General features: G+C 42.2%; 1 protein-coding gene across 5 annotated transcripts in view; it reads right to left on the bottom strand.

Moving 5' to 3' along the window:
- Nucleotides 1-27137, bottom strand: part of agap3 (ArfGAP with GTPase domain, ankyrin repeat and PH domain 3) — a 103765-nt gene that overhangs the window by 42533 nt on the left and 34095 nt on the right. For 3 of the 5 annotated variants that reach the window (XM_029525767.1, XM_029525765.1, XM_029525764.1), the window contains exons 2-8: nucleotides 13644-13702; nucleotides 11150-11237; nucleotides 7994-8079; nucleotides 5613-5754; nucleotides 4870-5004; nucleotides 2221-2348; nucleotides 1791-1946 (exon numbers count right to left, since the gene is read on the bottom strand). In XM_029525767.1, coding sequence (XP_029381627.1) covers nucleotides 1791-1946; nucleotides 2221-2348; nucleotides 4870-5004; nucleotides 5613-5754; nucleotides 7994-8079; nucleotides 11150-11237; nucleotides 13644-13702 — 794 coding nt within the window. Of the gene's footprint in view, nucleotides 1-1790; nucleotides 1947-2220; nucleotides 2349-4869; nucleotides 5005-5612; nucleotides 5755-7993; nucleotides 8080-11149; nucleotides 11238-13643; nucleotides 13703-19101; nucleotides 20861-22931; nucleotides 23577-27137 lie in introns of those variants that run through there. The other 2 variants (XM_029525766.1, XM_029525763.1) reach the window with 2 other exon arrangements.

The following is a 27137-nucleotide window of genomic DNA, read 5'->3' as shown; positions in this document are numbered from 1 at the left end:
CGACATCGCCCCGTTAACTTTCCGTCCCCTCCTCCTCCTCAGCTTCCTCCTCCTCCTTTCCTCCCTCTCCCTCCCTCCTCCCACCCTCGGCTCGCTGCTCCTCAGAAGGTCATGAGCTGAAACTCCCGCTCGGCTTGCCACTCCGGCACCCACACAGGGTAGGTGGCGTGCTTCGGCATCTCCATGATGCGGACGGGGAGAGGTTCATTTCTCTGGTGGACATGGTTAGTCACTACCTAGCAGGGGGGGAAGGGAGACAACAAGGGGAGCTAGCACACAGCCTGTACTGCTCGGAGGCCACAAAGCCTGCGGCTCCCACAGCAGCTAGGGTAACAGGGTGAAGGTGATAGGAGACATAGAGGAGGGGGGGAATAGATAGGGAAGTTAGAGAAGGAGTTAGTTAGAAAGAGATGGGGAGAGAAGACAGGAGATAGGAGATGGGGTCAAAGGGCAACAGGAAATAAGGGGAAAGTGAAAGGGAGCACGACAGGTCAAAGAGAAGGGACACTTTAAAGGTAGTGCGGAGGCTTATTTATCAGGGAGTTAGGGAAGAAGAAATCTCAAGTAGCCTGATCTCTGTCTTACAAAGCTCACAAAGTTCTGAATAAAACAACAAAACATGGCAATGGGGAACATCCTTTGGGGTACCTGAGTAAGCCATTCAATAAATTGGGTTTTCAAAATTCATTTAGATTTTTTTTTTTTTTTTTTTTTTGAGGTACAAAAAAGCCCTCTATATCATGATTTAATGAAACTGAGGAACAACAAGACCGTATATGGAGGGATTCCTACAGACCTCCCTGAACTTGAAGAGGCCGAGTTCTGGTTACATGAGAGTAGGAAAAGCATAGAAGGAGGCTGGTTCAGGAGAGTAGAGAGAGGAGGAAAGAGGGGTGCAGGCTGGGTAGAAGAAGAGGGCAGAGGCTACAAGTAAAAGACAAGCTTGGGGTAGCTAAGGAAATTAGAGTGGTTAGTGCACACATAGGCTTTTGGTTAGAGCAAAGGGAAAATATGACAGGACATGGGGTAAAGAGCAGGCAGACAGGGGTGGGATACCGGTGTGGTAGTGGGTCTAATGTCGGTAGTCGATAGCGGTTACGGGCCAAAATAAGAATTGGAGGGTTGGGGAATAATTTAGACTCAGCGAGATGGTTAGTGGGCTAGTCTGAAGTGGAGTAGGGTTGTTCGAGGGTGCTGGCATGCGTTTAGCAGCGTGTAAATAGGCCATAGGGCTGGCTTGGCCAGGCAGGGGAAGGGGGAATGGCAGTGGCAGTATGTTGGTGCCATCTCTCCCCAAAAGGGAAGTCACTGCAAAGAAAGGATCTAGTAAAAAAAATAAGAGGGGTGGGGGGAGGGAGGTCAAAGATTTAGACAGCGCAGAGGGCCCAGTTTGTTATGGGTGAGATGAGAAACTTAATCCATGTGCACTTACTACATCCAATTGGAAAAGAAAAAGGCATGAGACATGAAAAGTGTTGACGTTTTTTTTCCACAGTGTTTATCTTTGATAGTTGCTTTTAAGGTTGTTTTTTTTTTTGTTTGTTTTCTTTTTTTTTTTGGGGGGGGGGGGGGCATTTTAGGGAGCTAATTTAATTTCTATTTAGTCTTTTTCTCCTTTGCCCATTGTGCTGTGTGAACAAGACACTTTGTTCGCCTGCATCGGAGGCGGGAGGGGTGGCTTGGATGCATTTTGAGCTACCTGTCTCCCTCTGGTGGACAAAGTGTGCTTGGCCACATGCCTCCTAGTAGTGTGAGTGGGTGTTGCTTTGCATCAGCTGTCGCATACTTACTGTGAAAATGTTGGAGCGGCGCTTTGACTGCTTCCGGATGGGCGTGGGTGTGTTGGAGGCAGCGATGGTCTCAATACGCATCTCCCGCTGACTTATGCTGGGGGTGGAGGGAACAGAGGAGGAGTAGTCACTGAATGCACCCCCACCATTGGCTGCCTAGGGAGAGAGAGAGATTAAGAGGAAACGACAGGAAGAAGGGAAAATGCCAGAAGAAGAGAGGGAGGACGAAAGAGAACAAGAGAGTGTAAATCAGAAATGATGAAATGAAGGAGCAGGAGGCAAGAATCAAAGTCCTTATCCTCCAGCCCTTTGATGGACACGATTATAAGAACAGTTATATAAGCTGAACGTGTTGGTGATTTAACACAACAACATGAATTATTTAGACTTCAGATTTATGTGCTGCTGCTCATGAAAACATTTATCTTACCTGGTTAAGATGAACAGAAGGGATGGATGCAGCAGGGACTGATGAATGGCTGGGAGAGTTAGGGAGAGATTTGCATGGACCAATTGAGAGCTGCTGCTTTTTCCTCATGGCCACAACCTTCTGGGCAACTGTTGAGTGGCAAAGACAGCAGCAGATTATTCATTCATTCATCAGAGCCTTGATTTTCGGTAATCAAATGTCGAGAATATAGAAACCAAAAGGATCCCACTGATTCTGGGGATGCTTGGTTATGGTGCTCAGCGCTCACATGGGTGACACTAGGCAACTTATATTTTTTCAAAAATAGAGAAGATAAGAACTTGTGGCATTTCTAAACCTTTACATTCAGCAATTTTCAGTATCCACACAGAGGAGGGCATAAAAAGCCTAACCTTCAATAAATGAGAAACAAAATTCTTGCCACGGTCTCCAGGACATATTATTAACATACCAAATGGGGAAATATTGTATGGTAGAGAGACCTTCCTATTATAAAAAAAAAACAAAAACAGACCACATTTATTCCAAATTGATTCATTTTTGTTTACTTATGAATGTGCGTCATTTACTAAATAAATTATTAATTAAAAATTATTCTTGTTACTTTTCATTTGTTATCACAAATTTCAGTATAATAAGTGTACATTAATATCAACAGGGACCTATCAGTGTTAGGTTCTTATGGGTAAATAATCAGAGGGCAAAATCTTATCTGGAAAAAGGAGAAAATGGTAATCATCCTCCAGTCTGTGAAGACTGTTTATCTTACATGCCATTGTAGTATCACTCAAGGTTTTTCATTTGCTTTTTTTAACAGATACACAGATAAAATACTGCAAGCATGGCAACGGCACACTTAGTAATGGCGACAGGCTGCTACACTGCAGCTTTACAGGAATACAGTGCCAGTAATGTGTTTATAGTGTGCTAAAAATCAGTGAAAAGTGAAAACTATTTTCTGTTTTCGTAAACAGAGCACTGGCATTAAGGTTTAATAATGTTAGCAAAGCTAATTCCAGTCAGAGAGGCATACGAGCACATTATCTCAACCACCTCAGGCCATTTGCTTTCCAGTCAGGTAATATGCAACATTCTTTTAAGTGGCTTATAGATACATCTCCTGGGAAAAAAGGTACCTCAATTTTCAAGTGCAGTAATCACACGAAATGATACTTGCAATTTTTTTCCCGTCATTCACTGAGTTTTGCAGTGCGATGTTGGCCAAATGAGGCTATTGTCTCCATCTGAAGAAGCTGATTTGCCATGCAGTTGGTGCAACTCGTCATTTAATTCATGGCACACTCGAGTGAGGGACTGGGTGGAGTGAGGGGGAGGGAGGTGATGTTCGCGGTTGCGTGATGTGAATTAGCACTGAGGGAAAGAAGGATGATTTGAAGTTGTGCTGACAGCTGGGACCATAACGCCTGGCTGGCTGCTGCAGCATGGCGAATACAGAAAGAAGGCACATGATACGGCGCCACCTCGCCAGACAGCCACCATTCCTTCATCTCTTCTAATTATTTCAAATTTGGGCTTCAGGAAGCAATTAGGACTGGGAGGGAAGACAATGTGCCTGTGCATCGACAGTCAAAGGAATGCAAAGTGAAAGTTGCATTACATATTCAGATGTTTAAGAAGGGGTGACAGCCTTTGAAAGGAGCTGCAGCCTTAGGGGATAATGTGCCAGAGTTGAAGCAGCTGAGTTTCCAAATGACAGTTTCGTGACTTTAATTATGGATTCAGGGGAACTCTCGAGTTTCCAGACACTTTTAAAACACTGGAAAAATAAATAAATAAATAAATAAATAAATAAATGAAAATCTTTCACTACATTTAAACACAATTGAATATAGAGCTGAGATCTGTGTCTATGTGAAATTCTTTCACCTTCCTTAATTATTTATTGTAGCAACTTATTGTTTGGCAGTTGTAATCAAATTTATGTAAATCTGCTGCATCACTAATTGAAGGAAGCCTGTTCATGTTTCCTCGCTGCCAATCAAGGCCGCTGAACACACAGCATAAGGGTATGAGTATCTATGCAAAATAAAGCATGCACAGGCATTTGTGCGTGCTGCAAGCAATAACTCAAACAGCTTGAAGTAATTCACAATTAGCCTGGGGCGAAAAGAAGAGTCATAATTAGTGGATTGTAATAGCAGCTCTAGTTGTGTTTCACAGAGTAACACAGAGGATAACAAAGAAATTCAAGCTTCACCATTATTCAGTTGAGCTGATCTTTGCTGAGGAGGTATAATTGATTTTTTATGCACCTAAGCAAGACCTAATTTCTTGAAATTGGTGGAAGCAGTAAACAACTTGTATTACGTGATGACATCATTTGTACAAAACGCAATTCGCTGAAAACCTTGTTTCCTGTATTTTTTCAGTAAATTGTAAGGAAGCCCTCCGGTTTTTCTAATCTCTGTGATCAGCTGTAGAGTGGTTGGCCTAGAACAAGTTTGATCTCTCGAAAGCCTTTGGTTATTCAGTAAGTGAAGCCTTAGAATAAGCTGATAAGGGGAACATTGAAGGGAGAAAAAGAACAAAGCAGCTAACTTATTAAATATGGCTGATGCGCTAAACGACAGCGGTCTGCTGTAACCTAAATCCTTTTTGCTTCCACCTGATTGAATCTCCCTCTCTCACCATCCTGGAAGACTCTCTCCACATTCAGCCCATAGGTGGAGCAGGTCTCATAGTATGTGCAGCGCTTCAGGTCATTTGACAACTTTCTGGCCCGCGAGTCATCAATCACTCTGGGGTTGGCGGCGCTGATTGCATCTGAAAGAAAAGTTTGAGGGAAAAAAATATATTATTGAGAGCTGTACCCCAAGACTGGCCCACACCAGCTGTGGGTCTCAGCCCAAAGCTTTTGTCCAGACTAGATATGTAAATCTTGGGTCACATTCTCAAAATTAAAAAAGAAGCACATTCATTTTCTAAAAACCAACTGAAAACAACAAGGAGTACTTTAAATTACAAAACCTAGAGGAAATACTGAAGTCACTGAGGGACTTTTTAAGCTGTCATACACATTTCTGTGCTTCAAAAAAATTTAATTAATTAATTTAAATAAGACATAAGAGGATAAACAATGCTCATGCTCAGTGCACATGTTGGTTTCGGTGCCGTATGGAGGTCCACTGCACACAGAAAAAGGCAACTAAACATTTGAGTTTGGCTTCAAAGATGGCAGTTACCTGGATAAACTCATTATTAATGTAGATCTTTTGACAAAAATTGTTTCGAAGAAGTATGTTGCCTATGCCAGACTTATTTTAATGTGCAAAGAAAATACGGCTCTTCCTGCGTTAAAAGTGCACTGCCCCGTTACGGAGGGAACGATATCTTGACACAGCATAAATACAATCAGATGAAGAGCAGACAACCTTGTGTTCCAACGAGGACCATGGGGACCTCAGCTGTGTTCCTGTAGCTGGAGAGGCGCAGAAAGTAATTGTAGACTGTCTGGAAGCTGATCTCATCCTCCAGGCTAAAGACAAAAACCACTGCATCCACCCAGGCAGCAAACTGAGGACAGAGCAGGGGGAGTAGCTGTGTGATAAGCACTTCTCCATTATATACCACAAAAACATTCAACACAAATGAACAGTTTGTATCAGAGCCACAGCGCCACTTAGAAATGCGGTCTGGACGCCATATTTGATGTCTGTTAGTAGCCAGTTGAGATTTCAGGAAATTTTAGAGAATGAATTAATGACATTATTCTTATTTATTAGAAAATGTCTGGAGGGCATTGATGCCAGTTACTGTATTAATGTGTCAGTGAAATGAGTATTGTTGTTGCCATGTGTTCCAGGCTTTCATCGGATGGAGGTTTGCACGCTGACAGAAGGGGGCAGTGCAGCAGCAGCTAACATGCACTGCTGAATTAATGTACCAGTGCAACAGGGAATGACAGTGAATGATTAAACACCACTACTCAAGCTGTCTGCTGTATACCACTTGCTACCATAATCTTGGAGTCTTTGTATTTGCTGCGTCATGTACATTCATAATCTCTGCCTACTTTATGATCAAACGGCAGAGAGGTTTCTCCTCAGTGCAGGAATTCAGCCCTAATCATCAATCCACTGTATAAGGCAGAAGCGAAGCAAAAGCCAGCGTAGTACTAAGAGTGACAATGAAGTGATAAATATTCTGCAGCATTGCCCTCTTCTTCATTCAGCTTTCACATGTCGCTTGGTACCCCCATAAGGGATGAATGGGAAATCAAGCCTCCAAGCCACAACTCTGTTCAGCGTCCTGTGAGTGGGAACATAATGGAGGCCTTTAATTATGCCACTAATTATACAGACAGCTGACAACTCAGCCAAACTCATTTCTATTCCCTCACTGCCCACAATGCAAGTCTAAGTCGGTGTTTGTGTGTGTGTGTGTGTTGTTTTGTTGTTGTTGTTTTTTTGCTTGTTTCGTGTTTTGTTTTTTTTTTCCCAGACCAGGTATCTGTGAACTGCTCATAGAATCATGACATGACAAGCAACATTCAAGCTAATGAGTGAAACCTAAAGCAAGTCTTATTCTGTTTTTTAGTGATGGGGTTTGTAATCATTTTCATGAATCTGCTGATGAAATCCTAATCAAATCTATTTAGATAAAGCTTCAAACAGCTTTAAGCGACGTTACCCTAGACTCACGAACAATCTCTCAACACACCAGTGAAACATTTTATCTTTGTAAGATTGATATAGCAAACAGTTACTAAAATTGATTTGTTCTGTGTCTGAGCAGTATTCACAAAATCCATTTAACTGCTAATCTAAAGAAAATATATCGCTCTTATGATTCTAAATGCCTCATTATTTTCAATGGAGAGATGCTAACTTTGTCTTGTTTGCCGTTCATGTTGCAGTGATTTCATCAGCTTATTTGCTCAAAACAGCAGCCTGCTCTGTCTGTAAACAACACTGGAGAGAACGAGTGAAACAACAAACCAAAGGACTTCAAACATGATACTTGTCTGGGTTTTTCCAGTATGGTACCAATGTCCAAATAACATGGTCATTTTGTCAATTGTTAATATGAAAATATTGACTTTAGCAGCTTTTTGAGATACTACCATTTCACATTTCATGCTATCTTCTCGACTAATGTGTGGCATAAAAACACAGCATTATCCTCTGAAATCATGGCGCAGATTATTCAGCACTATTTTTCTATAGTGACTTGGAAACAGAATAATCCAGATACTGTGTAATCATGCAAAAGAGATTGTTAGAGTAAATCCTTCTCATTCTCTCTTTAGCTTCCATAAGCCTAAACTAGGTAAGTATGAACAAATTCAAAACACACCCAAAGCTAAGTTCATTTATGACCTGCTAGATCTGTAAGCAGGACGAGAGACCCTGATCGCAAGAGTATGATGCTCTGTCATTATACAAGGCTGGATTATTGAGAAGCCCTTCATTCTCTTTTGAAAACGTTGTAAAAGCCCCACTGAACGAACCACTGGCTCCATTACTCTTCATATTTTATATACTAATAGGACAATTAGGTGCTGCATTGTCTCTTTGACCACAGAAATGATTTTGGCTCGGCTTACTCATTGATCTGTTGCTGCCCCTTAAGTGCTTTTTGTGGAACAACCATAAAGAGCTGTCACACTGCTCCAGTCACAGACTTGCAGTGAAGTAATGGGTTTTCTCTGAACAGTTCCCGGCTGAAGGACATTTTTTCAGACTGCCTCTGTTGGACTTATCTTGCAATTATGGAGGAAAGACATATTTTCATACAGGAACAACTCCCTTACCTGCAATTCTGGAGGGCCTCCTTCATCTCTGATCAGAAGGAGGTAGCTCTGTCCGTCCACAACAATTTCTTTCTTGAACCGTCCACCTGAGGAAGATTATTTTAAGAGTTTATTCCAAGGTCGTTCTGAGTATACAGTACCAGTCAAGTGTTTGGATACACCTGTTCATTTGAATGGGAAAGTGTGTCCGAAGGCTGGTACTGTATATCGACTTGACGCTGTGCTGGGAAGAAAAAAGTGTCATACTTGATATAATAATAACTACCCACAAAGCATTTTTTCAACTCGAGACATATTTCACCCTCATTAATCATAAAACCAAACACCAAATAAAACAAATTTCCAATTTATAAACACAGCCTTACATGGCTCATCAAAGTTTGTTGGAATGTGTACAGGTTTAAGTGCAGCTTCTCAATTTAGACCTCCTCGGGTGTGTTACTGTCAGAATGGCATGCCAACAGGAAACCTGGTCTCTCTGGAGCCAATTATGTGGTTGAGAAATTGCCATTTAGTCTATCTAATGCACAACTGCTGAGGGAACCAGTTCAGTGCCATCGTCAGTGCACTGCCGCACGTCCTGGAAAGAACCAACTTTCACGTCATTATCAGGCTGTGTACTTGGCCCCCATCGCTTCACCGCAAGCTCCCGAGTGTGTTCAAAGATTTTCACATCCTCAGCAACATAACCTATTGCAGTTTGCTGTGAAATGATGAGACAAATGAAGCAAGTTTAACACGGTAATGTTAAGAGAGTGAAGGAAATGAGGGAAAATGGGATCAGATCATAAAAAGCAAATTTAAATTCATCTGTATCCTCAACTGCGGTGCCTAAGGTCATGCCATGTCCACAGGTACTTCACTGAGAGGAGCCAACATTTAGGTGCAGCCTTGAGTTTCTCACCCCCCCTTTTTTTTTTTCTTTCCTTTTCAAATACCAATTCATATTCATTGCCAGTGGCAAAGCTGGCTGCAGATAAAGAGGAAACCAATGAGAGAACAACGCAATAAATTAGATTCTGCATATGATTTGAGTGGTTTGAGATCCTTTGGAGATTAAAAAGATTCAAATGAGAGAGCTGTAAGGGTAAAATGTTCCTGAGAGTGAAAACCATGCCTTATGAATTCAAAAATATGCTGAAAGCCATTTGGCAAAATTGGATAATACATAAACTCAAGGCCTTAAGAATGATCATGAAATACTAAAAAAGTGCACAGAAGACTGTGGATGTATAAGATAAATAACAGAACTGCACCTTTCCAGGTATTTCATAAGCAGCATATTAGCTAATCTTCACATGATTAGATAGTAAAGTGTCAAAGATCACACTGCTCAGCCAGCACATTAAGAAAGACACCTCTCCCATCACCAAAGAGCTGCAGGGACAATACAGTAGTGGAGCCCTGCAGTTATTAAAAGGCTGAAAGTATTCCTGTCTCAGACAGCAATACATATCCACTTGAGTCCCACTTCCACCCTGTTAAGTCCACTTTAGTTTGAATAGCAAATAATGGACTCTTCCAGCCCTGGTGGATGCTGGTTGTGTAACAGAGAGAGGAACAGAGATTAATGTAGCACAAGCCGGCATTTTTTTTTTTTCCTTTTACTGAATTCTGAGCTTTGGAGATTCTGACAAAAGACTAAGGATTATATGATATGAAACTATATCACTGCACAGTGAGAGAGAGTGGATCAGAGGGATGCAGAAAACCAAAAGATTTATCAGAATATAGAGTTTAAGTGCAAGTTCGCAGGCCAGAGTTCATTATGGAAAGATGCAAAAACAAAACAAACAAACAAACAAACAAACAAAAAACAAAACAAACAACATAACAGTATCTGCAACCAAAGTATCTCTTCTCTTTCTTTGACAGGAAGTATGATTTTTTTAAACGTTTTGTTCAACCTCGCATGCAAGGAGGCGGCTAACAACCCTACAAAAAGCCTTCGGATAGACAGTAAGTTTGTAGGCATGGTTAACACGCAGCAAGCATACTCTGCTTACAAGGAGGCTTAGACCTTGACACAGAGCCACAATCCAACGGAGCTCCATCCGGTGTTGCCATGGCAACACAGCCCAGTACCTTTTTTCAGATATCATAGCAAAAGCCCAGGAACAAAACACTGAAGAAACAGCCGCAGCTCAACCTTTCTCTGCTGGGCAATGTCTCTGCAATGTAAATACCCAATCTGGAGCAAAGCCAGTGCAGAGAACACATTTCGTGTCCGTGGAGCTGCTAACCGCGAGACACAAACAATCGGCAGCAATGTTAGGGGGCACAGGCACATTTCTGAGCTGACTCAGTCTGCAATCCCTGATTGCAGCAACAACACTCATTCTGGTTTTCCAGCATTTCCACCATTGATTTCTCAAGGACTAATTAAGCTATGAGGATTTTTCTCCCTTGGTGCAACAAAATGCCAAAAACTAATTATGTGCTTCATGTCTCATCCTCACTATAATTACACTAAAATGAAACACTGCAAACCCCTCTAAGATCATCAGTTAACTCTGAGTTTGCCAACATCTTTGTGGATTTCTGAGTGGACGACTTGCCTTTTAGGCCAAAAGGGGGCATTTTCATTATGATCCTACTAATAAACCAGAGTACATCAGTTTTTACATTTTACAGAGTAAATTAAACTGGAAGGGGGTTCTTTCCCAGAGCTGGGACCTCCTGAAAATGGATGGCTGGCTCAGGACATTAAGGAAGGAAAGTTTAACATTTCAATCTCAAATTGACTGAAAATTCTAACCTTTCGTGTTATCTCCCAAGATTTAGCCGAGGAAAATCAAATAAATCAATAATAATAAATAAATAAATAAACAAACGTACTACCTGTAAGTACCCTAATGCAGCCACTCTAATACAGCTATCCGTCTTGTGCAAAACAAAAGAAAACTTCTTCAGCAGCCAGGAAGCTTCTGCATAATTACAATTTGATGCTTTTGAAGAGTAACACCAACCTATTAACAAAGTCACTCTTCATTTGCAAGAGACTGACACTATAAAAATGAAAGGTTTTCACACACCACTGACAATTTCTTTTACATAACAAGCTGTGGGATGAATCAGTACTGTGACATTAAGCTACAGGAACCACAGTGCACATACTGCATTGGTCTGAGTTTTCTGACATGTTTTAAGTCTTACCTTCAGGAGATTCTTCCTGCACATATGTGCCTGTCAAGTACCGGTGCACCAGGGCAGACTTCCCACTGGACAAATTTCCCACAATGCCCTGCATGTTCAAGAGCAAAATACTGTGATTATTACTGACAGGTACAAACCTCAAGATGTATATACAGAAAAACAACAATAACAACAACAACAACAAAAAAAACCTGCCAAACATAATGGTGACCTTTCAACAAAAGGTGTTGAAGGTGTTTCTGAAACTTTCAGAGTAATGCCAGAAAATGCCAGAAAATGCATCTTAAGGCTTCAGAAATACACACAAAAAAATGTCTTTGGGTCAATCTGCACTTTTCAAGGCCAGGAGAGAACCTTTCAGATTGATCATAGTGATGGCTCCAAAAGAATTCTCCTGCAATTGTCAAAAACTTCAATTGAAATTGAATTTAAAAGCACCTGATCAGCAATTTTAACCATTTTGTTGTGGAATGAAAAGAAGCTGAAGAATTGCGAACGTCTTTCTTTCAAAATGCTGCTGATAAATGTCATAGCTTAGTTGCCCAAGGTAACTTGAAAGCACCACCAAGAATTTCCAAATAAAGCCTGACTGATAAATCATAGGCTGACACGTTACTTACAGGTGTAGGAAGGTGGAGTGTGTAACCGTAACTGTACAAAAAGAACAATTCCATGGATAAAGCAAACATATATAAATACATGCAATATTATTGTACATAACTGTACATTTTCCAGGATATATCATTATAACCAAATCATGTATTTCTGCCTCAAAATGCAGTATTTGGGGACAGCAATGCAGCTTTCTCACGAACTAACTGCTGCCTGGAGGTTCGAAAAAATCTAAATAAAAAAAAAACATAAGCGATCCTTAGAAAATGGCTGGCAGCAAGGGAAAGTATATTAGAGGAACAACACCAAAAAAAAAAAAAATAGACATTTGGTCTTTGCGTGCAGGCTGCATAAGGTTGAAACATTATGGGCGAAGTCCTTTGACTTCCTTTGGTTTTGGTTACAATCTTTTCCCTACTTCCTGTCCCTGGTGTCTAGACCAGGTCTAACTACGATGCCTTGAGAGCGATGAATGATGGAGGGTGGGCTGATGATGCCAGCATGTCTGGGAAGAACAAAGGCTGCAACATGCCTCATCTCCTCCCTCTCCACCTCCTCCTCTACCCACCATTGCCCTCCTCTTCTTTAGATCATTAGTGGGTGTTAAAGTCAGGTATGGTTCTAATTATAGGGAAGTTTGAGGCAAAAGAGAAAAGATATGTTGAAGGCCTTTCTTAGCCTATCCTCTATAATTTAAGTATGTACATATACATTTACATCATGAGGTAACCCAGCAGAATGAACCATGAATAAGATTGAAGTTAGAAAAAGCTGCAGGCTCTGTGAGGTGAAAGCTATGAGTCAACAAATATCGACATTGAATGCACCACGGCCCCAGTGTTCCCGCTGGTTTAACTGCTCAGCTCTGTAAACCTGGTGGATATAGGTTTCGTGAAATTAAGTTGCTGTGTCAGCGCTATCCCAGTTAAAAAAAAAAAACAAAACAACGTTTACTTATTTGCAGATGTTCGGCTGTGGTCTGGGAATATTAAAATGTGTGGGCTAGATTATCAAAGGGCGGCGGTAAAATAAGGCCTGACCACAGTTAAGCTGCCGTCAACAAAGTACAATAGCGGTGGTGGATGTTTCAGAGGCATCTGCTAATGATCTTCATAAGGATATGTTTCGACCTCAGTTTGTGATCGTTACAGCTGCAGCATGAAAAAGGAGGAACTGACGCTGCTATCAGCTTCTCAAACCACCAACTTCTTTACAGCTTGACCTTGTTGCTGGAGAGCTGTGAAAGGAATAATTCAGTCCTTTCAGAGGTTTTTAACAAACCCCTGTGTGGAAGATGCCAATTAACACCTTAGAAATCTCAAAAGAAACAGACACACTTTAAGTACTTGAAGGAAAAAATAATGTTTTTGAGCTCCCTGTGACTCTCCCACTGTTTGGTTCATTGAAGGTTTTTAATTCACAATGTGCCACAACAATAAATTACCTAACATGGAAATATTACTGGCAGGAAGCTGGAGTGCAGTTTTTCAAGGTAATTTTATTTTATTTTTTTTTTAAATGAGAGGAAGACATTAAACCATGTGAGGATGTTGTTGTAGTGCCTTCGGCTCCGGCTGCGTGCGTGCTCCAGTGGCGGTGTGGGATCAGACCCAGGACGTGTCACGAGTCTGGCCCAAAACTGTCACTCATCTTGCGTCCTGCTGCAAGCCACCCTTGCAATCTCCATGCCAACGCATCTCATTAAAAATCACCCACTATGAGCCGGTGAAAAGTTCAGCCAATTTTTCGACTGTTCACTCTCATGTAAAATGCCAGTGTTACAGGTACAGAACATGCTTTCCCACTGACATTCAAATCAATTAGTTAGACGAAACCTCTGAGGATCAAATGGCATCGGCTGGGAGGGAAAAGAGTTACTCACCACTTTCAGCTCTGGCACTGACCGACTCAATGTCCATTCCTGGCTGTTAACGAATGAGTCTAAGGGGAAAAGGACAAAAAAGAAATGAGTCTGAGCAGCAATAAAATGTAATCTATGTGTTTGTGTCCCATTTCAACCCCAGCCACAGACAGCAGGATGGCATTAACAGTATTTCCCACTGAATGATGGCAAAGCAACTTTACAGCTAAAACTTATAGTCTTCCCTAAGTTTTATGATGGACTGTTCAGCTGTCAAATAGATATTGCAAAGCAGATGCGTTTCCTTACAGCCTGCTCAGGTCTTCTGCTAATAAGAAATTGATTTTTGTAACAGGACGTTCACTGTCATTTCCAAGACAAGTGTTTTCACACACACAAACAAGTTCATCAATGAAATGAAATGTAGGTTTGTCATCACTGAAATCAGTCACTGATTTTCTCTTTGTATAATCAGGTTTTTACTTGCACTTTATCTGTTGTTGTTGTTTTAATTGTAAATAAAACAGCTAAGCATATCAAATGGTAGTCAGTCGAGTCTAATCTGCAACAAATATTAATTAATGAGTCTTAAAAAAAAAGAAGCCAATTTCAGTTTGTACAATGTGAATATTGGATGGTTTCCAGGGTAATCAATAGAATAATTGCAGCTTTTAGCTGTCCTTCAGACAAGCTTGGATATTATTTGGCTTTGAAAAATTATTTCTGACATTTTATCAATGAAACAAAAAGATATTCTGCAGACCAATTAACAATAGAGATAAATCATTATCGGCAGACCTAAAGCATATTCAAAGAAATAACCAGCCCAATAAGATTTCTTCATCTCCCTGACTAAATTGCTTCGGTCTAATTCTGTTTATACAACTTATAAAAACACACTCTGTTAAAGGGGGTATTGAGAAACAGGCTATCTGAATATGAGGTTTCAACAAGGTGCAATTTTGGTAGGAGGTTTAGCTAATCCATTTGAAAAGGCACCTATTAACAGGCCTGATTCAACTTGTTTGCTTTTCCAGTGACATTTAGAGATTTTAACTGGATCATAATGCTTTGAGAAGGGGCAGTGGGGAAGTGCACCAATAAAGAACAATAGAGACCCTGAGAAGTCAAAACACAAATGACAACTCCACAAGCTGTGCCTGTTTCCCACCGTGTTAGGATACACAGTAAAATGTCATAACAACGATTATAACAAAAGCCACCTTCCTGTTTTGGATCATGGCTTTGTCACCATCTGGAGCCCACCACCGAGAAGATAGCATCTCTAACAAGGGAGCGTAGACTTCCCGTCTCCAGACAATAAGGAGACACCCCCCCTCCCCATGTCTATTAAGGTGTTAATCCACCAAACAGTAGGTCGTCATTACTCCATGATCGTTTGTTGTATAGTGGTTTCCCTTTACGCTCCAGGTGATGCTAATACGAAGGAATGACACTGCAAAGTCACCACTGTCATAATAAATGTGTTTCTATTTTCTCTCTAATATGTATGTTCAAAGTTTAAATGCCAAAAAAAATCCCTTTACATTACTACATTTGTGTATTTCTGACCTCTATTTACAGAGAGCCTTGTGCTGCTCCCGATGTCTCACTTCAGGGAGCAGAGAAGGGCGAATCCCGAACCGTAGGGCCTTTCACAAAGCATTGTGTGGGGCAGAGCAGTTTTTAAACAGTTTGGTTTGGACGTGTCGGGACATGAGCGAGGACACCCGTCTAAGTTTTTAAGTGCAGGAAACCGAGTGAAGGACAAAATGCTCTCAGATGATTTCAGATAAGGCCATTGTCTCCTTTCCTGAGATAACCCCTCATCATTTACACTTATATTATTTCCACATGTAATAATCTGCCTCAGATCATTATTTTTATTATATTACATTTTTTCCTAGTAGGAGCTTTTGTAAAAATAAATTAATGAATTAATAAATAAATCTAGCAGTTACAACTGGCAAAAAAAACAAACACATTGAAAGGTTCTGGTCTTTAGCAACTGCTGTGATAAAACAACATTAATGCAGTCAATGAACAGGGAAATTACACAGTTACAACAAAAAGTCATTTTAAAAATGAATGAAAACACAAACAAACAAACAAACAAAAAAAATGCCCTGTGGAGAGATGTCCACATAACCAGACTATCACAGAGGAATGCTTTAGAAAACAGCTATACAAATACATTAGGTGTCTTCAAAAGTCATCACAACAATGGGGTTGATTGTTGAAGCTAACAAGTGCTGCATCATATGAACAAAGCTAAAAAATCTTAAAAAGCATTTTTATTTTAACTCCCCACAAACAAACCCTGAACAAATTGTCTCACAGGAAAGAAGGCTCACTATTGCCATCCTTGGAGCAGATACAGAACAACCACTTTGGAGAAAAAAGAAAACCCAAATTGAATCCATGTGCTCTGCGTTACCTCATCCTTTAAATATGAGCATCCCCACTTCACTGTGCCCCAGAATCCCTATGGAAGCAGAAAGCCTCAGCGTTTGTGATGCTAACAGAGGACACCAGTGCCTTTGTCTCTTGCAAGGGCAAAATTGTGTTGCTAGTTTGTTTTGTAAAGTTTTTCAGTTCACTGCTCATGTCTTTTTGGATAGAAATGACCATTCAGTCTGAGGGGAGCAAAGCACAATCACCCCGCCGCCCCCCTTATTCTGTTTCATTGGGGGAAAAAATGCAATGTGAGCAGAAGCCCTGTGCATATGGTTATTTGAGTGTGGGTGCATGCGTGCACATGCATGGATTTCTTCATGCAGTGAATTTGAAGTGGTTTTTGGAATGAGGGAGGGCAACCTTAAAGTTAAACTTCCACTCAAGCTCTGACTTACTTTCCAACCATGCTTTCCCACCATCATAAATTACAGTGTTTGAATTTAGCTACCAATTAGTAATTTGACTTCCCTGATTTGGTAACCAAAAGTCCCTGTCCATCTACTTTTACCATGAACATCTTGAAAAAACAGCATTCTCCTTTTGTTTGTTGATCTTAAAAGGCATTTTAACAGCCAACAGCCCAGTGGGATCTCGTATTTTTGCTCTACTGAGTTCCAAAACATTCAGTCGTTATTTGTATCAAAGAGATAAGCAAGAAAGACATTCAGCAGAGAGCAAAGTGAAAATATGCCTGCCATGTCAGTGTAATGCCGTCTGGATGGCCGGCCCTAACTGAAGTGTTGATCACTTAAAATAAAGTCAACATACTGGTTCTTGAACTACATTTAACATGAGCTTTGAAAATTTGGTTTTAGTGTGATGTGTTGGACTCAGCGTATCTTTTTTTTTTCTTCTTCACCCACTCAACACAAAGCAATGTTGGACAACACACTGAAACAATAAAGAGGAAACACATACAAATACTAGGCCAAGAGTCAAATCTCAAACAGTTTATAGGCTTGCTAAAGACTAACAAGCATCTAGAAGGGAGAACAGCAGGATGTGGATCACCTTCGGAACCTCACTCAAAGAACAACACGTACCCGAGAGGAGATTTGCTGCGGCAGATGCTCAAAATCAAATTATATTCAGACATTAACAGATTTCTCTCCACTCATGCCCAGACTGTGATCATACAGTATATCATCTCTCTGTCTCATGTCTCCTGCAGCAGGTGATAGGACATTTTCACAGTGTCGCCGTTTGTCCCAATTGATGATTACCTGCTGGGAGTTTGGCTGATATGAAAGACACAAACAAATGCATCGTCTAGATTAATTTTCAATCTCCAGATTTTGTGGCAGACTGGTTCCAACTGTGAGGTAAAGATGAGACAGGAAATACTGTTGGCAGGAATCCACAGGAAATGGGATAAAAAAAAATGCAGTCCAAAAAAAAAAAAGAAAAGCTAATTCATGAATACATTTTATAATCTGATTTAGGATGACAGAGGGGTCACAGGAATGGGGGGTTTCTCATTATGGCAAGTTAAGGCAAGTCAGAATAAACGTCATCAGAGGGACTTTCTCATCAGGACACCCTGCAGCGTTTTATCAGAGACATCTACCCATTTTTTTTATTTGTTCACCATTACAGCCCTTACTGTAAGTGCACCGCTGACCACCTATGCCTAAAGACCAGCAACCCATCCTCCACCTCAACAACGCCGACAGCGCACGGCTCACCGATCACTCATGCATCCACCAGCACAACAGAGTGGCTTTGTTCATCCACAGGTGGGGGTGGGGACACAGCCCGCACACCTCCAAACCCTCAACCCTCCCCCAAATCTTCCCTAAAACACAAAACTTGGAAGCTATCATCAGCTCGCCAACTGTGTGTGCACATGTGTTTGTTTAGTTGTGAGGGATGTCGGAGTTTCAGCTTTCTGGATTTAATTTAGGACCAAACACTTGGGCAGGTAGCAACAGGCACAGAGTTCTGCCCAGGGCATTGAACACCTTGCTCTACTCAGGCTGATCGGCACACCTACATTCCTAATGCTTGACTGACTGACTCTGCAGTGGAATAAACGGACAAATACAACTTGACACTCCACCACAAAGGGATTCGTTTCCTTAGTAACATATCACATGTGAATACAAATAGACTAGGTCGGCTTCAGGACCTATAACGAGGTTTATGTTAACTAGAGAATGACATGTATGCTTTTCTTGTTCAAAGGTTGGCTTGATGAGAACGGGTACAGCATATGTGCAACATGACACTGGAAGAAGTTGTTAAGTTGTCATGGATGACTAATTAGCTTCCTACGCGAAGGTGTGAATTTGGTGGTTGATGCAAAAGCATGAAAAAAGAGAACTAGCAAATCACAGCTATTAATTCAAGGACTTACAAGTATTTGCCAGTCTCTCCCTGATCTTCCAGGCAACTGGACAAACACCCTCCACTGTTGGAGTTAACCTTTAAATGCAGTGCTTAAGACATCTTCTCCCCATCATTATAGCATGTAAGCCTTCTTAATTTAGCCATGCTAGGCTGCCAAATGCATCCCATTACAGCCACTAACTGCTTTACTACCGCTGCTTTAACCTGCGTCTCTGAGAAGCCAATAGATGGCATTATCAAGACTCCTATGTGGGGTGTCACAGACACAGAACTGGGACTGTGTTATCCCAAACAATCCATTATAATGTATATATATCAGTCACTGGCGATTTAAGGTTCCTATATCCACCTACTTATTAACCCAACTTCAAAAATCTTATGTAAAGCAAAGTAATTGCTGTGTTAGTGCAAACAAACAGCCAGATCACACACAAAAACACTGGCGAGTACCCGAAATAGAAATTCCAAAAGGACTCTCAGGGCCAGAAGTTTTTGAACACCATCCAAACTCACAATTCCCCATGTGTTTTTCATTTGCCTGTCTTTTAAAAAAAAAAAAAAAAAAAAAAGCACCCCATGTTTGTCCTGGGTTAAAACTTTCTGTGCAAGAGAAAGAGCAGCTAAAGTGGAGAACTGAGCTGCAAAATAAATTCAGCAATCTTGCAGGTCTTACCTTGACCTTTGTGGGAGTCAATGCCTGCCAGAGTTTCTATGGAGACTGGCTGTGACTTATTATCCCCAGCCAGCGGATACTGGCCCATGTCTTTGCTCTGGGACTGCTGGGATTCACATTTGCCACTGTACGGCTGCTCTTTCCTCCTGAAGCGGTTGGCTATGAGCTGCCATAAGCTTGGTTCTTCTTGGACTGGTTTGGAGGACAGTTTTGTTGGACAGTGGGGCACCTCCATGACCTTGATCTTCCCCCTGCTGTGGTACTCAATGTATTGCACGCCCCCATCCTCGATCTGCTCACTAGGAGTTGGAAGCATTCTCCCTGTGAGGTATGAAAAAGGCAGATGAGGCAATGTTGTCTCCTCAGCAGTGCTAGTTGTCCGTGAACGTTCCTTCAGCTCCTCTTCAGAAAAACCCAAAGTGACTTTTTCCCGGGGCCGAGTCCTCCTGATTCGAAGACTGAGGCTGCGTCTTAAATTGCTCAGTGTACTTCTTGTAGCTTCAGGTTTGCTGGATTTGGGAGAAGATTTAGGATTTTGGTCACAGTCCTTGTCCTTGCTCTTGTCTTGAGGTGCTTTGCTGAACAGTCTCCAACGGAAGCCCCCCCTAAGAAAGCCTCCATCATTGCCTGAGTGGCTGAAACTCTTCTGGCTCTCTATCTCATCATCAGAGCCCCTATTTCTCAGCTCCAGCACTGTCATGCTGAGGGGTCTGGGTTTCCAGTTCCTCTGGCGGACCCTGGGGGTCACCTCCTCAGAGACAGAAGGCCGCTGAGCCACAACAGTATTGAGGCCATCCACTGCCCTCAACTCAGCCTTCCTACTCCTGTACTGCTGGCTGTTTTCCACAACACCAGCCCTCCTGAGAGGTGGCTGGATCCTGGGCTCCGACAGGACTGAGCTTGGGCCCGCCAACATGCAAACACTCCTGGGCCGCCGCAACAGTTGTTCTTTTTCAGATTGAGAATCTCTTTGCTTGACTTGGTCGCCATACATGCTCACTGTCCTCCGGCCGAGATGGGCTTCATCCTGACGGGGCCTTCGCAACACGGCCCGTGGCAGAGAGCTGTGTCTTGTATAAGTGCCATGTTCCCCAAAGGCAAGTCCTCTAGAATGGACGGTGACAGATCGTAATGTTAAGCTCCGATTACGTTGTTCCTGGATGCCTGCGTGGGTAACTAACTGTGTCACATCTATGCCGAGCGGTGAGGAGTTACCTGAGCTCTTTGAACGTCGTTTCAAAAACCTGTCAGTCTTCATTTTTCCCTCCACCTCCTCCAGCTCCTCCTCATTCTCCTCCACAACAACCTCCTCTTTACGCCTCCCAGCTCTGCCTCTACAGCTCAGGGAGGGCCACCTGTCGAGCTCCTGCCGTGCCCTGCCCAGCCTTGGGCTGCTCTCCATAGGCACCAGGCTAATTATCTCTGTTCTTGGCTGGCAAACGTCCACCTGGGTGTGGGTGACCCGGCCTGTTCCCAGCACAGACACTGGCACATCTCCCTTTTTTTCTTTCAGGATTACAGAGATGTGGTAAACTGTTTTCCCCTGCTGCAGTTGGTCAATAGATGTACTCCTTGGGGTTGCATCGACCGCACTACTGCTGAGAAACAGCATGGCACTTCACTGAAACAGATTCACACATGCATCCCAGTTCACCCATCGATACTCAGGTGTATCATGGGCAAAGATCACATTCTGCATGTGAATGCTTGAGATTTATCTCATTGGGCCATTCATTTGAAGATTAAATTCTGATACCAAGAATAGCCCTTTGCCTCTGACACACACACACACACACACGGAGGGAAAAAAAAAAAAAAAAACCTTCAATTTGGTTAAAACAAAGCCTTGCTGCCACTTGCATCCTCTGAGTCCTTAACTGAACAGACACACGCAGCTTCTTTCTCCCACCACTTCTGCTCTACCTGTCCTGAACGAGCAGATGAACAAAAGAAAAACAGGTTATCCGCAGTTTGTTTTGCAAAGAAAAATCTGGAATGGCTGTAAAAGTTGCAGTTTAAAAAAACTGAATCATCCTTCCTCTTTGGCAAGTTATGAACTATGAGCAATCGTTGTTGTTGGCGGTGGCAGACAAACCCCTTAATCTCTGAGCTCTTTCCATGCAGAGCATGAGGGAGTGTGTCGGTGTTTGAACTTTCAGCTGCTTTCCAACCCCCGGGACACATGGAAAACAAGGAGTGGATCCCACGGGCATTAAACACACCCTCCTGATTGCTCTGGAGTTGCTAGTATCCCCCACAGAGACAAAGGAAGACAAAACTGAACACAAGTTTGAGAGGAGATGGAGCTGATTTCACACTGCTGTAATCAACAAAGACTACAATCCATAGCAAAATGAATGGACACATTGTGTTCCTCTGGCCCCTGCCAAAAGCACTCGAGGAGATTCTTCTCCACGTTTAATGGAAGAACACAAAAAAGCAAACCCCAAATATTTTTGTCACTAATCTACATTTTGGTTCATTTGAAGGATGTAACATAGCTACAATTCTTTGTTTGTTGTTAGGTTGTAAACACACTTCACTGAGAAATCTCTCATTGGAAAAAATTTCAATAGATCAGAGAAAGAATAGAAGAAAAAAAAAACAAAAAACCGGCCTCTCACCACAGGATCTGGGAGAACACGAATACAAACGTAACCTGCGTTAGTAACATGGTATATCCACACAGCAACACATCACGCTTCCAGTGGCACCCACCACACAGCCCACACACTGTGGGAGAACTTAAGACCAATTCCAAGACTGGCTGCCTGCTATTTATGGTGAGGAAACTGGATTATTTTTAAAGCTCTGGTACTTGAAATCAAATGGTACATAGGTCGTTAATCCAAATAACATTAATTAAATCTAAATATACTAACACATTTATTGCTCAAGCTATTCAGCATTTTATTTCATGAAAAAAAGGCAAAGGGAGCCAGTGAAAACAATCCCTAATGTCAAAAGAGGAAACGGAACAGGAAGTCATTTTGATGGAGAAAGTACAATAAAGAGCACCATCTAATAAAGCCAAAAATCTTATGTGATGTTCTGTTAGGGTTGAGACACTGCCCCTTTGTGGTGAAAAGGAGAACAATACTGATAGGAAACTGAGAACTGGGGACCAATTCCCCCGAAGATGCATTGTTACAGCAGTTGTTATTTATCGGAATGACGCGTTTGTGACACAACATCAGAACAGCTCTATCTGGATATGAACAAAATACATTCGTTGTTGCTAATGAGGGTTTTTAGCTGAGAAATCCTAAAAAAGCTAACATCACTGACTAACCACTGTATAGTGCGTCACTTTGGACCGAGTGCCAACATGACTGCGTCACTGTGGGAAATCCAGCTTAGCGTTTAACGTGGAAGGTGCAGTTCTAGCATCATTGCCCTTTTTGGCAAAGGCTGATTTTTACCAAGAGACATTTGCAAACTCAATGTTTTTTCATAACAACACCCTATAGCCTCCTGATTGCTGAAACGCTGATTAAATTTGAAGGTTGAGGGAAAAAAAGCCCGAAAAATAACAGAATTTTAAACTGGCAGATCAACGCCTTTCCCATTTTATACCCTGTGTGTGCTTTGTGTCCTTATCAGCAGACTGGGTGGAGTGAGAATGAAAAACCACAGAAAGCATTTAAGGTATTGTTCCAAAGGTCCTGCAGCTTTACCTCCCAGCATGTTCTCTCAGCACCCGTGGACTATCAGGGAAATCTAAAAATCTAAAAAATCAAGTTTCTTATCAGAGAGAATTCGTGTGTATGTCTCAGTTAAAGAAGTCTCTCCCTTCCTATGATGTCAAAGCTCACTGTGTTGGCTTTTACCTTTGTCCAGGTAACAGGGGTTTGGAATAATCTGCGGCTCATCATCAAGCAAACAGTCGTCTTCACTCCAGGGGAGCAGATGGCGTCGATTTCGCCGACGACTCCCAAAGCACAGCAACATGGTCTACCTACAACCTAGAGCAGCTTCTCCATTATAGAATCACCGTTCCAAAAACTGAAAAATCATTCACATGCTCACTATTCGTTAGTCTTTTCATTGTCCTCTCCTTCTGGGTTTTTTTCTTTGAAGAATTGATGCGAAAATCTTTCCCTCAGTTCAAACATATTGGTCCTCTGTCCAGCATGACTAAATAAAATTCTCCTTTGCTGGTTCCATCAAGCTGTGGCTGTGATGCGTCTTCCATACAGACTTGATGGAGTTACCAGCAGAAGCCTGACAGGCTACTGAAGAAGTGGCTCACAGAGGCCGTGTGTCATGCTTCAATGCTTCCTGGCATTTCGTAATACAGGTGTTGATCAGCAGGGTCCTACATAAGAAACACTGATAGGATTAAAGTTAATCCACTATCCTGTTGTCTCCTGTTGTTGCGGTCCGGTCCAGGGGAAACCTGGCGCTGTGGAAAATCCTAATTTTGACGCACTGACCAGGTAACAGAGCTTCTATTGTGCGTCCCTCCATCCTCCGCTGCCCCACAGCTAAATACTTCCCCTTGCTGTAACCGTATCTTGACGGCAGCTGGGAGGGTTTCTCTGAGAAACAGGATTAGCATGTTTTGAGGTTCCTGAATTACCCTCCGCCTCCATCTGTGCGTGCATACACATCTGCTGATTGTGCGGCACATACCATACTGTGTGTGTGTGTGTGTTGGCCATTTATCTCACCTGTAATCGTCACAGTTATGGTGCTGTGGTTTTGCCCACATGGCTCTGACCAGACTTTGACCTTTAATTTTGTAAGTCCTTCAAGGTGTCATTTTTACTTCTTCACACATCTCAGTGAGTTATCATATCACATATATACTTCGTATCCAAAATGAATTAGAATACAAGAGGGACAATTTTTGTTTATGTTTTTTTGCAACATGAAATAACAGTCAAAATTAATGCAGAGCAGGAATTATTTAGTTTGATTGGCAAAAGCTTATTACAATCCCTAATTAGACTGCCTTTTTTATTTTCTTTTTGCTTCATTTTAATTGGATTCGATTATTGAGTCCCTGTTGTTCTGCAGTATTTGCATTTCCAGTTGACATCATTCAACATAAGATACTTTCCACTTCCAGAGGGGGGCAGTCACATCACAAAACAGCTGCTGATTTTTACATTTTAGAGGTATTTTAAAATCTCGCTCTGCTTGCACTGCTGGGAAAGTTTAGACCAACTTTTTACATGAACCGCCCTGACGCTGCACTCACCTACTGCACTGCCTCCAGATACTTGGAGGTTGGGAATGGTTTTCAGAGTGTCATCAGTTACCTGCAGGGCCTACGCAACTCCAGGGGTGATGACACCATTTGAATATCTATTAGCAGGGACTGCAGGGTAGATATGAGTGAATAGCAGACATGACAGACAGGCAGCAACGCCACCGGTCTATATGAGGACACCGACACTATGTGCGGTAAACAGTGGTGCTGTCTAGCAGATTGCATGATGCATCTAAGATACATAAATAAACCGTCCTAGCCCCTCGTCTGCATTAGAACATGAGTCAGTGTGAAAAAGAGCCATGCACATATGTACACTCTTTCATCATGACCGTTTGCTTCCATGGGCGACTCCTGTGACAGGAACAGTTGATGAAGGCGTCTCTATAATTTAACAAGGATAAACAATATGAGACTGGAGGCGGAGTGGTGATTGTAGACTGACTGATTTAGTTTTTTTGTTCCTCAATAAGATGTTGCTGACCTCATTCACACACACACGCACATGCAAACACACACAAAAACAACAGCATGACTCACAGCCAAGCTCCCAGCAACTTCCAGTATCATGTAGAAAGACAAAACCTCTGGCGTTATCTACTTTCAGGGAGTACAAACAAACATGTGTCATCTGCATTATTTAGAGGTGTTCAGCAGGAGCTTTGCATGACAAATCAGTGTCAGGGCTTGTCGCAGTGACTCAAATGAATGAGAGCCAGTACGTTCACAAGTTTTCACAGGTATTGATGTCACACTTGCATATATAGCCTCACGAGAAGATATGAATGTGGACGGTGTCGCTCCGGGAGACCAACATGGAAAAAGCTGAAACACACTAAAACCCTTCATCTGACTTACTGGACAGTCAGAAACTGTGATTGGTATTTCAAACCAGACACATGGGCTATGAATTCATAATGGACTCTGTGTAAGAATCTTTCTGGATCCAGACTTACAAAATGAAGAGGACAGACGTATAAGATTGTGTCCGAGTAAATAGAGGCGTTGTTACCTTGTCGCTCACAAAAGGATACAAGGAGGGCTTAAAGGTCATAACAAGACCATCTAAACTACGCTTGCCCATTTGTACCATGTCTGTGTCTCTATATATATATATATATATGCCGTTGCAGCATAGTGGTTTGTCGCTGTTGCCCCCACAATAAGAAGGTCACAGGTTCAGTTCCCTGCCTGGGGCCTTTCTGTGTGGAGTTTGCATGTTCTCTCTGTTCTGTGTGGGCTTTGTCTGGGTACTCCGGTTTCCTCCCACCATCATGTTTGGGTTAACTGGTGACTCTAAATTGTCCGTAGGTCTGAGGGTGAGTGGTTGTTGGTCTGTGTGTCTCTGTGTGTCGGCCCTGTGATGGAGTGGCGACCTGTCCAGGGTGTACCCTGCCCTCATCCAGTGTGAGCTGGGATTGGCTCCAGCACCCCCCAGTAGAAGATGAATTAATGAATGGTGATTGTTAATCATACGTTTCTGTGAAATACGGATGTTTTCCTTCTGTGCAACTCTGCGGCACAATTATTGCTTAGTGTGGCTCTCCACAATAATTACAAACAAGTCTGCCAAACGATTAATGCCCTTGAAACATCAGAACATTTGGACTAGGAGAGCAGTGATTGGTATGCTGAATACTGAGAGGTATTTCTCCCCTAAATTAATACCAAGCAATATTTATTCCAAAATGCCACGATGAAAATTGTTCACAACACACAATGTAAACAAACTCCTGTCTGGGTGTGATACAGGCCAATCTGTGCGTCTGTGTATGCAGGAACACGTGCAGCGCCACTCAAAAACGCATAGTGAAAATATGAAGCCATGTGCTTTTGAATCCCCCCACGCCCAGGTGTTTATAAACAGCATCAGCGATTACACCGTGACCGGCCGATTTTCTGAAAGACAAACATAGTACCCTCCCGTCAGCATCAAGACTGAATTAATGACTGCAACAATAAGACAGGAGGAGCCACCGGGGTTACAGACAGCAAGGAAAGTTTATGATAATTAGGCTTGCAGTAGTGCTAGTGAGCGTGGGTGTAGAGCTTTTTAAAATTCAGCTGCACTAGCTACAAGCATACGTCACCATTGCTCCACTGCAGAGAAAATGATAGGTTCGAGGATATCTGTGGGAGGCGGTGAAAAAATTCCAGACGCTTCTGTCCCTGAAATTCAGGTTTTAAGAGAATGCGTGCAGCTCTATAGTGTGTGTGCGAGAGAAAGGCAGGAGAACGCATTAGACTGAATGGGAGAGAAACTGAGTGTGTATTAGTCGTGTAACCCGAGCTGTTCCCTTATTAAAATGTTTGACATTCAAGATGCTGACTGCTCATTTTCCTGCTTCCTCCGACAGAAAATAAAACTAAACATCACAGACCCAGGACCTGTGCTCATTGTCTGCTTATTTAACCTGTGACCGTCACTGTCACGTTCACAGCTGGATGAATTGTTGCAGGTCTCGACTTTTTGACCTTTGCCTCTTGCAACCATCACAGCCATTCTGCTGCCCAATATGTTACTATTTGTTTCATGTCTGGGCCAGAAAAAAATTAATTTGAGGTGGAAGAAACTGTGGGTTTGAAGACACCGGCTGGAGAGAGTAGACCACAGGGAACCAACCACAGGGAAAAGTCGGTATTAGTTTAAATAAGTGGGAATGGGCAGGGAAGCATGGAGGCAACATACTGGTTTTAGAAGATGACAAAATGACCAGTGAGAGGATGTAGGAGGAAGCAGCAGAGAGAAGCACAGTTTTTACAGGCAGATTTGTGTGGGCCGGTGGCTCCCAGTCCTCCTCCTCTACATATTAGTTTG

The sequence above is a fragment of the Echeneis naucrates genome, chromosome 17, assembly GCF_900963305.1.
Source record: "Echeneis naucrates chromosome 17, fEcheNa1.1, whole genome shotgun sequence".
Lineage (NCBI taxonomy): Eukaryota > Metazoa > Chordata > Actinopteri > Carangiformes > Echeneidae > Echeneis > Echeneis naucrates.
This window is presented reverse-complemented; position numbering and strand designations above follow the sequence as displayed.